General features: G+C 41.1%; 1 protein-coding gene across 8 annotated transcripts in view; it reads left to right on the forward strand.

Annotated features, from left to right (window-relative positions):
* mad1l1 (mitotic arrest deficient 1 like 1) overlaps positions 1-17,768 on the forward strand; it is a 1,066,498-nt gene that overhangs the window by 643,192 nt on the left and 405,538 nt on the right. For all 8 annotated transcript variants that reach the window (XM_069928298.1, XM_069928297.1, XM_069928299.1 and 5 more), the window contains exon 18: positions 8,319-8,509. In XM_069928298.1, coding sequence (XP_069784399.1) covers positions 8,319-8,509 — 191 coding nt within the window. The remainder of the gene's footprint in view (positions 1-8,318; positions 8,510-17,768) is intronic.

Below are 17,768 nucleotides of genomic sequence, written 5' to 3' on the forward strand. Positions count from 1 at the left end.
TATCAGTGTCCAACAATAGTCGGCCAGCATTGATGGATTCTAGTTGCCCTGATACTGCTTTTCCATGGTCCCAATGTCCTGGTGAAACCTTTCACTATGTTCGTCACTGACTGCACCAAGATCAGCTGGGAAGCGGTCAAAGAGTGAATGCAGAAAATGAATTGTCAATGACACGCTGCACTTCGTGGTTTTGTATTGCGAGAAGTAGAGTTAAAATATGACAGGAAATCACAAAAATGGGTTTTGTCTAAATAGCGGTATGTAAAAGGAAAATTTTAAGATGATTTTTGTGATCAGTAGCCCAAAAATCCATAAAATACACCTAAATGTTGTTCAGGAAGCAAAATCTTGGTTGTCCAGTGTTATTAGCTGAGGAGCTGGATAAATGGATAAAGTCCCTTTAAAAGGCTGGAGCTCTTAACAACTAAAATGTTGACTGAAGTAAGATCTGTTAAAGTGAATTATGGGCTCTGAATATCCAATTGATTAACTATTAAATGGCTGTGCTCTATGTCAGTGAGTAATATTTTCTTTCATCACATCTTGATTCCAATGTAATTGCAGTTATTTACTCCATCGACCAGTTGCACTAAATTGTGTTGGTTTTGCAAGAAAGTCAAATTGGGTGATTTCTTGTGCAGTAAAGTAAAACCACCATAGATTGCATTGATGAGCTCGATTATTAAATATGAGACATGAAACGCATCTATGTTACTATGACTTCCTGCTCTTGCTCTCCTCCTTCTCCACCCCTATGTTGTCCTCTTCTCTCTCTCCCTCATTGTACTCCCTTTCATTTACCATTCTCCCTCTCCCACTTGTGCCTTCTTCCTAACTTCTGTGCCAATCACCCTTCCATTCTTCTCTCACACCCCCATCCAGCACCATCATCCCTCCTCCCTCGGCCTCTGACCTGCCTCAGCCACTACCCCACTTCCATTTTTCCCTTCCTTGATATTTTGATCATATTAATTTTGTAAAATGGGGGCTGGGAAGTGGGAGAGGTTCATAAAATGTATTGTGAAGAGTAGGTACCAGTTGACATCCAGTGTTGTTCACTCCACTGCAAATCTGTCAAAGTATTCTGTCCCTGCCCATTTTCACCACGAGGACTTGGAGTGAAACAATCTTAAGGATGTGACCAAATTTCAGATTTATTGTCAGGGTACATACACTACATGACATCACGTACAACCCTGTGATTCTTTTTCCTGCAGGGATGCGAGAAATACAACTAATTGGTAGTGCAAAAAAATGGACAGGTAAATGATTGGATAAGAGTTTATTGTCATATACACAAGTATAATGTACAGATGCACCAAAATTCTTACTTGCTGCAGTGAAACAGGTACATAAGATGCACCAACTACAATAGTATAAATTAAAGTACCACCATCTGGCCAAGGCAGGAAAAGAGATAAAAAATATAAAGAAACAGATTCCTGGGTGTCAACATCTCCGAGGATCTGTCCTGGAGCCTCCATGTTGATGCAATCACAAAGAAGGCTCACTTTGTGAGGTGTCTAAGGAGATTCAATATGTCACTGAAGACACTCGTAATCTTCTACAAGTGTACCGTAGAGAGCTTTGAGGGTGGTGACATCACTGCCCGGTATAAAAGTGCCAACTCTCAGGACAAGAATGAACTCCAGAGGGTTGTTAACTCAGCCTGTTACATAACAGACACCACTCCATCGAGGCCTCTATCCTCAAAGACTCCCACCACTCAGGCCATGCCCTCCCTATTCACTGTGCTACCATCGGGAAAAAGGTACAGGGGCCTAAAGACGAACATTTAGCAGCACAAGGACAGCTTCTTCCCTGCTGCCGTCAGATTCCTCAATAAACAATGAACCAGACACTGTCTTACTTTTCATGCACTTTTATTTTTTTTAATTTGTATTAATGTTGTAAGATGGCCATAATATGAATGTTTGCACTATGATACTGCCAAAATACATGGCTTGTTCATGACAATAAATTCTGATAAATAATCATTCATAGTTTATTTATCTGTTACACAATGCTTTACAGCACCAGAGATTGGGACTGGGGTTCCAATCCCTTGCTGTCTGTAATGAGTTTGGACGTTCTCCCCGTGCCTGCCTGGGTTTTCCCCCGGGGCTTCTGGTTTCCTCCCACCCTTCAAAACATACGAGCCCTGTAGGCCAATTGGGTGTAATTGGGCAGCACGGCCTCATGGGCCGAAAGGGCCTGTGACTGTGCTGTACGTCTAAATTAAAACTGTGACCGCTGTTGTTAAAAGAAAAATTCTTGAATGTGGAAATGCTGAACTTAAGGCTTCTCAAGCTCCTGCCTGAAGGGAGTAGTGAGAAGAGGTTGTGACCAGGGGTTGACAGTCTCTTAAGATGTTGGCTCCCTTCTTGAAATAACATCTCATGTAGGTGTCTTCATTGGACGTGGGGTTGGTGGCCATGAGGGGCTTAGGTAGGTTTGCTACTTTCAGAAACCTTCAGTGTTACTGAGCATTTGAATTCCCAAATCAGGCTGTTCAGACATTTAAAAATATGTTTAATTTGGTTTAAATTTGAAAATTGGGTATTAGATATTTCAGAACCTCGGTGGTGGGCGGGAATATTGGACCATCTTTGGGAATCCAAAGATGATTGACATGCTTAATGGTGTTACTTTCTCCATAGTTTTTCGTATTACATTTTTAATTGTTACATAAGCAAAAAAAAATCCTTGAACCTTAAGAGTTTTCAGTCAATGACACCAGTTGTATGAAATAAATTGTGAGAGGATATCAATTTGTGCAAATTGGAAATGCTTTACAGGTGCTGCTACAAACATTAAAATCTTCTCTTTATGATCATCCTGTTTTCATTTACCTATTTTAATGTTAATTTTTTGCATAATAAAATCTTTTTATCATACTCATTTAAGGAAGACTCATCGCTGTGATGGTGTGCTCCCTTAAAATAATTTACCAATCACAGATTCTAACTCGCTTTTCTCCTGTATCCTGCATCCTCGGAATGTGGGGAAATAGTTTTCATCACTTTGTAAGTTGCAATTATTCATTCAAATACATTTGTGTTAATTTCTAGAAAACTGAGGTCCTCCATCAGCCAGCTCCCCACCATGACTACCAGCCCCCCCACATCTCCATCGGGCACACAAAACTCAAAACGGTCAACCAGTTTACCTATCTCGGCTGCACCATTTCATCAGATGCAAGGATCGACAATGAGATAGACAACAGACTCGCCAAGGCAAATAGCGCCTTTGGAAGACTACACAAAAGAGTCTGGAAAAACAACCAACTGAAAAACCTCACAAAGATAAGCGTATACAGAGCCGTTGTCATACCCACACTCCTGTTCGTCTCCGAATCATGGGTCCTCTACCGGCACCACCTACGGCTCCTAGAACGCTTCCACCAGCGTTGTCTCCGCTCCATCCTCAACATCCATTGGAGCGCTCACACCCCTAACGTCGAGGTACTCGAGATGGCAGAGGTCGACAGCATCGAGTCCACGCTGCTGAAGATCCAGCTGCGCTGGATGGGTCACGTCTCCAGAATGGAGGACCATCGCCTTCCCAAGATCGTATTATATGGCGAGCTCTCCACTGGCCACCGTGACAGAGGTGCACCAAAGAAAAGGTACAAGGACTGCCTAAAGAAATCTCTTGGTGCCTGCCACATTGACCACCGCCAGTGGGCTGATAACGCCTCAAACCGTGCATCTTGGCGCCTCACAGTTTGGCGGGCAGCAGCCTCCTTTGAAGAAGACCGCAGAGCCCACCTCACTGACAAAAGGCAAAGGAGGAAAAACCCAACACCCAACCCCAACCAACCAATTTTCCCTTGCAACCGCTGCAATCGTGTCTGCCTGTCCCGCATCGGACTGGTCAGCCACAAACGAGCCTGCAGCTGACGTGGACTTTTTACCCCCTCCATAAATCTTCGTCCGCGAAGCCAAGCCAAAGAAGAAGACATTTGTGTTAATATCTAATTTCAAGGCCTTGAAGAACGGAAAAAAAAAGAATTAATAGTACTTTGAATTAGAATATACAATGATTGGATTGAACAAAATTGACAATTTAAAATACATTTGGTTTATTCTTCATTTCTGTCATTGGATGGCCCCCTTTACAACAAAAATACTTAAATTTTGCTTATGCATTGTATGGAGCAACAGAAAATGTCACTTCATTTCTGACATAGTTGAGCTTGCAGATGAGTTCATGTTGAATTTGGGATAATTTCTTAAAAAATACATGATAGAAGGAATCCGGGTATGGACCATTTTGGATTTAATCATGTGGAATGAGGCAGAATTAGTTCTGGAGAAAGATCCTCACAGGAAAAGTAAATCATGACACGATAGAATTTCATATTCAGTTTGAAGGTTAGAAAGTAGTGCTTTAAAATTAAATAAAGGTAATTGCAGAGGTCTAAAGTGGACTAGAAATTAGATTAAAAGTCGATGAAGTGGAAGACATTTATGTAAATATTTTCAACTAAGAAATATCTGTTGAGAGAAGAGTGATTCGTCCGTGACTAACAAAGGAAGTTAAGCACACTGTCAAATTAAAAGTTGAAGGTATTCACTGTTATGAAGATTAATGGTGTGCCAGGCGGTGAAGAAAATCTTTAAAACCAGCAAAGGGTGGTTCAGATAAAATGAAGAAGGTTAAAATAAATTTGGAATTAAACCAACGAGAAATATTGAAAACAGCATTCCCAGAAGAACATTAACAAAAAGAACGTCGTCTGCCCCCTCAAGGTCGAGTGAGGAACTCGCAACAAAAAAATGTGGAAGTGGCTGAGAATTAGAGTTTTGTGACAAGGCAAAAGATGTGTGAACCATCCAAAAAATACACCATATGTAACAGGAGAAGAGCTTTAAAGAATTATAATCACTAAAGTGAGGCTTCATGTCAAGCAAATGAGTCTAAAGGAGTGGTTTTCAAACTTTCGTTCCACTCACATACCACCTTAAGTATTCCCTATGGCACAAAGTGCTCTGTGATTAGTAAAGGATTACTTAAGATGGTATGTGAGTGGAAAGAAAAAGTATGAAAACCACAATGGTCTGAAGGTCAACAAGTCCCTTAGTACAGGCTGCCTGTATCCTAATATTTAAAAAGTGGATGTAGTTATTACTGGACAAAATCACCTCGGTTTTAGTAATGTGGCAGAATTGGAAAACTGACTCATGTTCAAGAAAATAGTAGGAAGGAGTGCAGGAAATAAGCAACATGAAGGTGCACATGTCATTGGAAAAATGCAGTATTTGCAAATATTTATGAGGCATTTAGAAAATCTTAATATAAATAGTCAAGGTAATTGAATTGTTCATTGTTACATATACCAAGGTTTGGAGAAAACCTTTATTTTATGTGCTACCTGGGCAAGTCACCCCATTCTCAGCAGGCAGTGGAGAAATAAAACTAAAGTACCATGCTGTAATGTTACAGCATGGTCTAGTGTTATAAATACAAACTGCAGATGGACTTTAATGCAGACAAGTGTGAGATGATGCATTTTGGAAAGGCAAACTAACGTAGGACATACACAATAAATGGTGGGACACTGAGGAGTGGGAAGAACAAAGAGATCTGGGAATACAGATACATTGCTCCCTGAAGTTGGCATTGCAGGTGTAAAGAAAGTTTTTGGTATCTTAGCCTTTAAAAATGAAAGTATTGAGAATAGGAGTTGGGCTGTTATGTTGAAGTTGTTTAAGACATGGGTGAGGCCAAATTTGAAATATTGTGTGCAGTTCTGGTCACCTAACAACAAGAAGGATTTCAATCAGATTGAAAGAGTGCAGAGAAGATCTACTAGGGTGTTGCCGGGTATCCAGGAGTTGAGTTACAGGTTAAGACTTTATTCTTTGGAGCGAAGAAGAATGAGGGGAGATTATGAGAGGTATAGACAGAGTGGTGCGAGTAGGCTTTTTCCACGGATTGAGGGAGATAAATATGAGAGGTTTTAAGCTGAAGGGGAAAGGTTTAGTGGGAACATTAGGGCAAAGTTTTTCACAGAGAGAGGTGGGAGAGTGGAATGAGCTACCATCTGATGTGGTGAATGTGGGCTTGATCTTAAGTTTTAAGAATAAATTGGATAGATACATGGATGAGAGCAGTCTGGAGGGTTATGGAATGGGAGCAGGTCAGTGGGAGTAGCGAAATAATAGTCAGCACACACAAGAAGGGCCAAATGGACTGTTTTCTGTGCTGTAGTGTTTTGTAGAGAAAAGTATTGATAGTTAAAACTGCACAAAGGCATCATCTTTTGTCAGTCTGACTACAGCAGAGAAGAAACTGTCCTTGTATCTGAAGTTTCATGTTTTTGAGTTTGTGTATTTTTTTGCCCAACAGAATGAGGGAGAAGAGAGTGAGTGGGTGAGATGTAGATATCTTTCCCGAGGCAGCAGGAGGTAGAGATTCAGTGAATAGAGAGGAGGCTGATTTGTGAGATGGCCTAAGCTGCTTTCATAACTGAAGAAGTAGTTGGTCACTTTCTTGGTTATGGTGTCAATGTGGTTGGATCAGGACAGGTTGTTGATGAAAGGGAAATTGTGCTTGAGTTGTTTCAGGATGTAATGAGCAGGGTGGATGAATGGGAATCAGTAAATGTAGCATGTTTAGATTTCCAAAAGACATTTCATAAAGTGACACATCAAAGCATTGGATGTGGGATGGGCTAACTTATGGAAAGCCGGAAAATTAGAAAATGGTTATTTTTTTAGGTTTGCAAACCTTAACCAGTGGGGTTCCTCAACAATTAATAATCTATATTAATGACTTGAGTAAAGAGGCTATTGAATCTAAATGTGTGTAAGTTAGGTTGGAAACCATTGGGTGTGAAGAAAGGACTGTGGGGATAAAAATTGGTAACATGGAGAAGGTGAGGATGTTCAGAACCTGTTGGAGGTTCAGAGAAGTAACTTGGATGGAGATTGAATACAGTTCAGGATTTTAAAGTTTGCATGCTGGTACATCAAATAATTTAAAAGATAAACCCGGCATGTTCGTCATTGCAAGAGGAAGGAGAGTAAAAGTAGAGAGGTCTTGCCAGTACTGGTGTCACCAATTTAGAAGAATGAGTGATGATATCATTGAAATGCACAAAGCTTTGAGAGGTGTGATGAGGTAATGTTGAGAGAACATTCCTTGGGAATGTAAAACTAAGGGCCATAAATTCAGAATGAGTGGGTTCCCACAAGATTGAGATGAGGATTGTCTATTCTGAGGCTTGTGAATCTTTAGTAACTACTATTCCAGAGATGTGGGGGCTCAATCATTGATAATGTTCGGGGCTGGGAAAGATAACTTTGGGCTATTGAGGGAGATGAAGATTATGGAGAACATATATAAATGGATTTGAGGCTGAGGTCTGCCATGATCTTCTGCAGTTAGAGCAGCCTGAGGGGTTATTTGAGTGCAGATTAAATTTGTCACTTCACATAATGTTTGCCCACAAGCTATTCCATCCAGATGGCCTTCATTGGTTTTCATGCTCCACACAAGCATCCTCCCGTCCTAACAAGATAACCTTCTATCCTTTTGGGTTCATCAAGCATTCTCTGAAGTATAACTACACTGCTTGCTTGTACAATGTCCTGTGATAGTGGGTTCCATATTTTAACCAAAAAGACAAACTGTGGGAGGAACTCAACAGTCCAAGCAGCATCTGTGGAAGCAAAGAGATAATTAACATTTCAGGACTATGTTCTAATGGCTCTGGGGAAAAGGAATTTCTTTTTAATATCCTCTCGTGTTTCCCCATTCTCTCATTATTAGTTCTGAGTTGTGTCATGCACCTTTCCAGCCAGATGTACAAATTGCTCAACAAAGGGGGAATACCCCACTGGTTTGGAACAACCACCATCTTTAGCTGTGTTTAAAATATGATTGCTGATTTTATGATTTCAGTAAAAGCATCTTGATATTTGTTTAAAGGGATGATGTAAAAATGGAAGAATCTTATGGAAAAGGATTTTGGATCCTATGGAAGTGAGTGATTGGAGGCTTTGTACCTTCATGACCTGTAGTGGAGTTAACACCCTATTCATGACATGTCACCAGTAACCTTTTATTAATGACATGAGGGGGTGTTTGTTTCATATGTTAACTAAACCGCGCAAAAGGCTATAGTTTTGCATCTCTTTTATTCCAAAGATATCTATGTGCCCATTCAATTAGGTGGCAGATATACAACTCTTGAAATTCTGCAGCTTTGATTGCCATTGATTGCCAATGGAGTTTCCATTAAATTGCAAAATTGATTTATGTGCATGGTTTAGCAGTGATAAAATTATTTTTTCAAATTTGGCTTTTAGAGATGCACAAGCAACTGAACAGTGCAGAGTTGAAGAACCAGCGATTGAAAGAGGTGTTCCAGAAGAAGATTCAGGAATTCCGAGCTGTCTGCTACACCCTGATGGGCTACAAGATTGATGTCACCACAGAGAATCAGTACAAGCTGTCGTCGATGTATGCCGAACACCAGGATGACTATCTGATGTTCAAGGTAGGACCACAAGGTTTAGGGAGAGCGCAGCATCGGTAGAACGGCTTTTCCCCAAATCCAATTTTTTTTTCCTCTTTGTCGTCCTGAGTTTCATCATGTTTGCTACAAAATAGAGCTATTCAAATTCTAAGGAGGATTGTCTGTTGAAGATTTCCATCTCTGTTGATTCAAATTGCTCAGTGATGCTCAGTTGTTGTGGGCTTTTGTATTTCAGAATTTTCCACCAGCTGTCTGTCATTCTAATCCATCTTTCATCTTGTTGATGAGTTTCATAGATCCCTGACTGCCATTATCACCATTGATCATCTTCCAAGGATAGTTGATGTTTCTTAATGTTTCAATGATTGATTCTCATCGCATCGTCAGTCTTTAATACACCAGTTGTTATGGAGGATCAGGTAGCATATGTCTAAACAACACCAGTACATGGCTTGTGGATGACACTGACAAGACATGAATTTATTGCTGGAAAAGGCATTCAAGAATTGTTGCCATTAAAAGGATGCTATTTCTCAATATTTTATCCATGTAAGTGTGCTAAAATCTGAAGCTGTCTGGGAGAAAATTGAATCCTACTTGCCGAGAGTGAGAGGGGAGATCAAGAACATCTCCATTCTGCAAAAGTATGCAGGTTGACCATGTCTTGGCAAAATGAGGAACAGGAGACTTCTGACATTCTACCAAGTCCTTACCTGACTCTCTGGCTTGGTAACTCACTAATTATATATTTGCTCTTAGACTGAGAATCTGAAATAGACTCAAATTTAAATTCCTGCACAACTTGATGAAATTAACCAATGCAGCCATATTTCACCAGGGCAAAAAAAGGTTCCTTCACCTGCCTCCTGTGAATGGATGCTGGAATTGAACGAAATGAGCTTTAGAGAGTAAGAGAGGACTAATGAAGTTGACAACATTTAGCAGATAAAATTGAGTGATTATTTGTTACAGAGGCAACCTTCTAAGAACTCATAACAGAAAAAGATGTACTTGGCTTTTTTGAAGTCCATGTGGACTGTGGAAAACTTCAGGACTCGGTGGGTTTAGATTTCAAGATGGTGAGGATTTAAGATAAGTCTTGTGGAATGAAAAATAAAGTGGTTAGAATTTAAAATGTACGACCTTTGAGTTAGTTGGATTATCCCAGTAATTGCTTTTGGGACAACTGTGGAGGATGATTTTAAAAAATGACTTGGATTCAAATTTCAGTACAAATTGGTTGCTGCAGATGATCATCTAATTAAAATAGACAACCCGGGAAACACCTTGAACATAATCCACCATCTTGAGTAGTCACTGGGGATTGATAGCAACTTGCTTCCACTCCACTTCTGTGGATGAAGCTAATGGGAAGAGAGTGGGGCAGCATTTGCTGAACCCCTCAGGAGGGGCAGTAGGTGCTTCTCCGTCCACCATTTACACTGAGCTCCTCCTCCATTTGCAGCAGTCATGGGGGTAAGATATCCACAAGTCAATGGAGACTTTGCAACTCTTGCTGTGATGGAGCTCAGAATATCCTGCTTGTTTGTGGTGTCTGGTGTTGGGCTGCGAATTTGTGGTTTGCCCATTGTTGGGGATGTTAATGTGTGATCTCTTCATTGATTTGAATTATGGTAGATGCTGTGGACTCTCTGCAGCCCCTACTGCCTGAAAATAGCTGTCCTTCTGGGATCCTTGAAATCTCATCTTCATTTTCTTGTGGCACTGTTCCTTTTGCTACCTGTGTTTAGGGTCCATACTGATGGAAATAATAGAATGGATTAGCTGGTGATCAGTCCATCAGTGAATGGTGTCGGTCATTGTGGAGCTGATGTAAACATTCTTGGTGTCTCTTGCTCAGAATCTGATGTTACTGAATGGATGACCGCCAAGATGTAACCATGGGGTCTTGTGCTGGTCTCTCTGGATTTACAGGGTATTGTTTATGATAATGAATGTATTGTCAGAAGGGAGATTCCATTGGAGTTTGCTTTCCTTCCTTGCCAATCACACCTTTCTAAAGGCAGTGAAACCACTGAGAAAGATTGAATGATTTTCCCTTGGATTTTAATTTTTTTTTTAAATTTAGGGACACAGCACGTAAAAGGCCCTCTGGCCCATAAGCCCACACTGTCCAAATACATCAATGTCACCAATTAACTTACTGACCCCCATATGTCTTTGGAACATGGGAGGAAACCGGAGCACCCGGAGGAAACCCAAATAAAGATACGGAGAGAATCAACAACCTCCTGACAGATAGTAGTGGATTCAAATCTGGGTTGCTGGTGGGGTGTGGATAGGGGCAGGAGTTATAAAGATTGGAACAGAAGTTCTCACAGGTCACGTCAATAGGATCCTAAGGTGTTAGTGATTATTTTAGTATCCTGGTTCTGTACTTAGATGAGCTGGAGGGTCATGGGGCATTTACATATTGCACAGGTGCAGAAAATAAGATGATTGAATTGTCCTTCCTTGACAGTAAAACCAACCTTGAAGAAGACAGAGTTCTTCTTTTAATTTGCTCCACCAACCAGCTCGTTATTTGATCTGGTCATCTCCCGTCCATCAGTTTTCTCCTAGGGTAGTGATATCCAAGTGTTCCAGTTCCCAAGCGAAGTATCAGAGCCATGTACAGTTCTGTTGTTTTTGGGGTTGTCTATGAGCATGTTGACATGGGTAGGACCATCTGTGCTTGAATCCAGTTGTGTGTCCACAGGAGTTTGACTGTATTGACAGATGCCCACTTGTATGTGTTAATGTCCAGGCAGCAGACCCCCAATTCCCTTATCCCTGTGTTACAAGATCAAACCAGCAACCACAAAGAAGGCATATCATACAGGAATAAAGATGAACAATTACTTTATTAACAAAAATTCACCTTCAATCTTTAATTCAAATTCCCCCCTTTTATAACAATGCCCACTGGTTACTATGCAAATTTCTATCACAGTGTAAAACTAATAAATTCCCCAGCCTAAATATAGCATATGTAATTAAAGTCTAAGCTATATTTCCAACCAGCCCACAGAAAAACACAAAACACACAAGACTCACAAAACTTCGATCTCAACCGAAGCAAAGATCATAAACAAAATTCAGTATGTTTGGTAAACTGAAGCCAAAAGATCTTTGAGAGAGAGAGAGAGAGAGAACAAAATTCGAAGTTGTCTTGTGTTGCTTACAGAGAGAGGAACAGTGGCCTGGTCCGGATCCATCTGCTGCCTTCGGAATGTTCATCCTTTTTGAAATCCCAACATTCTAAACTGTCCGCCAGACCATGACTCATGCTCTGGGCCTCCTTCCGCTCTACAGCACCACCCAGTGGTGGTTTATCGTCCAAGTCCAGAACTTTTTAGATCATTTTCTGCACATGCTCAGTCCGTCTCCCACTCTCTCAGCAGTCCACCTTCACCTTGACTCTCTAAGGCAAACTGTCACTTTTTAACATAAAACCACACAACACATAGGTCAATACACAACACAGAACTCTGTAACACCTGATCAAGATCTCAATGGTCAAGTACTGGTGGTGTTGATATTCCATATCATGCAAATTTTTTTTGTTTAAGTTTAATGTACCATATATATATGAAGGTTAAGCAGATAACTATGAATGTTAATAAAACCAAAGAAAAATGAAAAGCAAACTTGTATTCCTTTATTATGCTTCTCAACCAAGTGCTAGTTGATTGATGGTTGGAATAACATTTTGCGTTGAAGGGTCTGTATTTGTGCTGCATGACACAATTTGATCACAACTCTCAGCTTCAATTTGGTCTCAAGTTTTTTTTTCTCATTGCAGTGTGGGTGGGATGAATGATAAAACCTGGACTTCAACACACCACAAATTTACGTTACACTCCAATGTAGCGCTCCATCAAATACACTCAAGGTCATTATTCTTTTACCTGTTTGTCTCTTGCTTCTCTTAATATTATAATTGAAAACGCAGGCATAAAGAGGTCAGCATGAGTCCAGTGTTTAGCCAGTTGTATGTCCTTTGCTGTATCAAATCTAATGAGCAAAACACACAAAGTCTGTGGGCACTGTGACTGACGTGGAAAAGAAACAGAAATGCTGGAGGAACTCAGCAGATCTCGCAGTGTCCGGAAGAGCTAAAGATATATCGTCGACATTCTGGGCCTGAGGCCTTCTTTAAGGTATGAATAAAAAGCAGGCAGGTGCAGAGGGAGAAATGCAGACCAGCAGGCCAAAGGTATTAGTTGGTTATGTATAGGAGGACGAGAAAGAGAGAGAGAGCGAGATAGGAAAGGTGAGAATTGATTGCAATTGATTGCAAAGGTAGAGAGAGATAAAGATAGAGAAAAGGAGACAGATTAGGGGAGGGAGTTAATGGAAACCAATGTAAATACCATCTGGCCCAGACGAAATATGAGATATTGTTCTTCTAATTTGCAGGTGATCTCAGTCTTGCAGTGCATGAGACCATGGACAGACAAGATGGCTGTATCCCTGCTATTGCTTAATAAAGTGATCTCCCAGTCTGTGTCCAATCTCTCCAATGTAGAGCGCCCAGATGCCATGCCATGCCAGTTTATCCAAGATACCTTCCTTCTTCAAAAAACATGGTTTCCCTTTATGACCATCAACTTGGGTCTCACCTGCATATCCTCCATTTCCCACACATCTGTCCCCCTCTGACCCCACTCACAATAAGGACAGGATTCCCTTTGTCCTCACCTACCACCCTACCATTCTTCACACATTCCCTTCTCCTTCCCTCTCAGCCTTCTGCAGAAACCGCTTCCTCGTGATTCCCTCATCCACTCCTCCCTTCCCGCCAATCGCCCACTTGGCACCTACCCCTGTGATCGCAGAAGGTGCTGCACATGTGTTCACACCTCCTTCCTCACCACCATTTGGGGCCCCAAACCATCCTTCCAAGTGAAGCAATATTTCACTTGTGAATCTTCAGGGATCAGGTGCTCCTGTTATGGTCCCTTCTACATCAGAGTGATTGAACGCAGACTGAGAGATTGTTTCGTTGAGCACCTCAGCTCTGTCCACTGCCATAGCAGGGATCTCCCAGTGGCCACCCATTTCAGTTCTCTGCCTCATTCCCTTGCCAACATGTCTATCCATGGTTTCATGTACTGCCAGACTGAGACCACCCACAAATTGGAGGAAAAACACCTCATCTTCCATCTATGCATGCTCCAACTGGATGGCATTAATATTGACTTCTCAGATTCCGTTAGCCCACCACTCCTCCCCATCCCCATGTATCTCCATGTATCCTTTTCCTCTGGGTCTGTCTGTCTGTCTCTTTCTCTCCCTCTTCCCTTTTCCCTCTGTTTCCTTTCCCCCAGCGCAGTATTCACAGAGCCAAATCACTTTTCCTCTCTCCTCTCTTCCCATCCACATCCAATTAATTCCTTTTGTTTGTTTGTTGGTCTGTACTTCTTGTCTTGCCCTTCCTTTTAATTCAGGCAACTGACTGTTTACTCATACCTTGAAGATGGGCTCAGGCCTGAAATGTCAGTTATATATCTTTACCTCCTATGGATGCTGAGTTCCTCTATGCGCTTTTGCAAATCAAACTAGTGATAAGTTTCACCATACCATATTTTCAACATTTTAATTGCAACACCGATTATCCGAAATGATCGGGACTGGGGCCCATTTCAGATAAACAATATTTTCTGATAACTGGTCATTTTTTTAAAAACAGCCCAGTAGCAAAAGCAAATCACTTGTAACAGTGTTTAAACAATAACAACAACAAGGGAAGGCTTTTTAAAGCATGAAATAATGTTTAATTCCCACCAAAAATCCACCTGAACAAAATAAGATAAATCCAACACACCCAAAACTCGAAATTCTACTCAGAGGTTTTTCCAAAATTCCAAATTTGTTTCAGCCTGTGATGTCAGTTCAGCTCTGAAAAAAATTCAGATAACTGAAGATTTCTGATTGTTTCAGATATCCTCATTTATCTGAAACATTTCAGAGGAAAAATGACATCATTTTGGCTTTGAAATTTTTCGGATCATTGATGATTTCTGATTTTTCTGAAATCCTCAGTTATCTGAAAAACAGGCATCACTTCCGGGTCCAAAAAATTCCAGATAACTGAGAATTTCAGATAATCTGATATCGGACAATTGGCGTTGTACTGTATTGGTAAATTTATAGCTGGATAATTAAAGTCTGGGAGAGCATATCCATTTAATGAGCTCACTGACCATTTTAATCCAGTCTATTTTAAAGCTCTGCCTATTAGTTTACCCCGTTAAAGAGATTTTTTTAACCACACTGATCTAGATTTTTTTGCATCAACTGAGTAAATTCAGCATGAGCTCCAGTCAGTGTTCAAACATCTGCACAAAATTTAACGAATTACTGGAATTTCTTGCGCTTTTATGGGAAGCATCAATTTCACAGTGCCTGTTACCAAATAGAGCTGAAAAGCTCATTGAAAGGGTGGTGTCAGTATGAATCTCATATGAACTGCATGATTTGCTTAATCCGACTGAGTTCATGGTCATCTGGTTAGAACAAACATTAAGGGAGTCAGTGAATTTCATGGTGAAACTGTTAACTTTTTCTGGACATTTAGATGTGTCCTGCTGTTAAATTTTTATGAACACAATTCTTTGGCAGGATTGCAATGGATCAATCAATCTTTAAGCCAATGGATGGAAGTGGTTGAATAGTGAATAATAGTTTCATTTACCTTCAGCCCTTGAGAGTGGATACAAGTTTGGCCATAAATACGAAATGAAACCAGCAGGGTAGTTTGATCAGATTTTTGTGAATAATTAGAATAAATTTTCTATTAACAGCAGAACACCATACGTTTCACAGGTAGTGATAGGAAATTGGGGAAAATATAATAGGATTAGTGTAGGATTAGTTTAAATGGGTGCTTAGGACACACAAAAGACTGCAGATGCTGAAATCTGGAGTAAACACAATCTACTGGTGCTTGATGGCTGATTGACAGCAGGTCAAAAGGTCTGTACGATTCTTCCTCGTAATCATTGTCTTCATATGTTTGGTCTAGATCATCTTCTGGTCATTGTTGACACCAGAATGTGATGGTTTTCAATTCACCGATGGCAATATTGTTCGGGAAAGGATAAACAAGTCAGGACTTTATTCCCTGGAGCTTCGGAGAATGAGGGGAGATTGGATAGAGGAATACAAAATTGTGAAGGGTATATATAGAGTGAATCCAAGCAGGCCTTTTCCACGGAGGTTGGTCAAGAAGCTACCAACTTCTACAACTGGATCCTTGACTTCCTCATCGGAAGACCACAGTCAGTACGAATTGCAAATAATGTCTCCTACTCACTGATTGTCAACACAGGCGCACCACAAGGATGTGTGCTTAGCCCACTGCTCTACTCATTATACACCCATGACTGTGTGGCCAGGCACAATTCCAATGTTATCTACAAATTTGCGGCTGACACCACAGTTGTTGACAGAATCACAAATGGAAATGAGGAAGTGCACAGAAGGGAGATAGATCAACTCTTTGAGTGGCGTTACAGCAACAATGACAGCAAAATCAAGGCGATGATTGTGGACTTCTGGAGGAATCAGAGGAATACCATCCAGTTCTCATCGAGGTTTCAAATTCCTGGGTGTCAACATCTCTGAGGATCAACATTCTGGAGCCTCCACGTTGATGCAATCATGAAGGCGGCTCGACTTTGTGAGGTGTCTGAGGAGATTCGGTATGTTACTGAGGACTCTCAAAAACTTCTATAGGTGGACCGTGGAGAGCATTCTGGCTGGTTATGGAGGCACCAACTCTCAGGACAAGAATAAACCCCAGAGGGTTGTTAACTCGGCCTGCGACATCACAGGCACCGGACCACTCCATCTAAAACATCTACAAAAGACCGTATCTTTAAAAAACAGCCTCTATCCTCAAAGACCCCCCACCACCCAGGCCACGCCCTCTTCACTCTGCTACCATCGGGGAAAAGGTCCATGAGCCTAAAGACGAGCATTCAATGGCACAAGGACAGCTTCTTCCCCTCCACCATCAGATTCCTGAATAATCAATGAACTAAAGACACTGCTTTACCTTTCGTGGACTTTTAAAATTTTTTAACTTATTGTTATAAGGTGCTTTATCTGTAGGTTCGCACGATGAAGCTGCTGCAAAACACCGAATTTCGTGACTTGTTCATGACAATAAATTCTAATTCTCCTGATTCTGACAAGAACTAGAGGACATGGTTTTAAGGTGAAAGGTGAAATGTTTAAGGGGAACATTCGGGGGAACTTCTTCACTTAGTGGGTGGTAATAGTGTGGAAGGAGTTGCCAGCTGAAGTGGTGGATGCAGGTTCGATTTCAGCATTTTAGAAAAGATTCGATAGGTACATGGCTGGGGGAGGTATGATTCAGGTACAGCTCAATGTGACTAGGCAGAATAAGTATTTTGGCACAGACTAGATGGGCCAAAGTGCCTTTCTCTGTGCTGCAGTGTTCAAAACATGATGGGTGACATCTCTTCTGTTGGAGATAAGTTGTGTCCTAATATAATATTTTTTACTTAATTATGTCAATAATTGGTCAATTCCGTGGTGCAAGCATTGCTTGTCATTTCTTCGCTGCTGCCTGAATGTTATCTACATCTTGCTTGCAGGCATGGGCAACATTATTCGCCAATTGCAATTATCAGCAAACACCCCTCACTTCTGTCCCTGAGATGTAAGTTCAGTCATTGATGCAGCTGAAGGTGGTTGGATGCCCTGGGCTTGGGATGACTGACCTCCCAACAATCCTTTGCGTGAAGTTCAACTCTGTCCTTTCCAAGTTTATGGACCTCAGTTTTTATCAAGGTTCTGATGAGGTCTGGAACGAAGTGGTCCTGGCAAGTTAAAGCTGGACACTGGTGAGCAGGTTATTGTTGAGTAAGTGCTTTAAGAATTGACTCTCTGGGCAACTCTTCACTAAATTAAATTCATCCATACCTTTGTGCAAAGTTAATAGCTGGGCAGTTTTCCAGATTGTTAGGCAGATGTCAGTGTAATAACTGTACTGGAACTATTTGGCTTGAGCCATGGGAAGTTGTAGAGGACTGATCTTTGACATTGCCGCTGGAGATTGCCTAGTCGCAGAATTTCACTCGTCCAGTTCTCAAAGCTATTTCATCCTATCACGAGGAGTGAATCAAAACTGCCTTCTTGCGAAGGTGAGCATCTCGGGAGGTAACTGAGGTGGTCAAACCCTTGTCACTTCTGGCTGAACCTCGTAGCAGGTGCTGACCCTCCATCTCTGATGATCGTTATTCTC

The sequence above is a fragment of the Narcine bancroftii genome, chromosome 3 (genome assembly GCF_036971445.1).
Source record: "Narcine bancroftii isolate sNarBan1 chromosome 3, sNarBan1.hap1, whole genome shotgun sequence".
Taxonomy (NCBI): Eukaryota; Metazoa; Chordata; class Chondrichthyes; order Torpediniformes; family Narcinidae; genus Narcine; species Narcine bancroftii.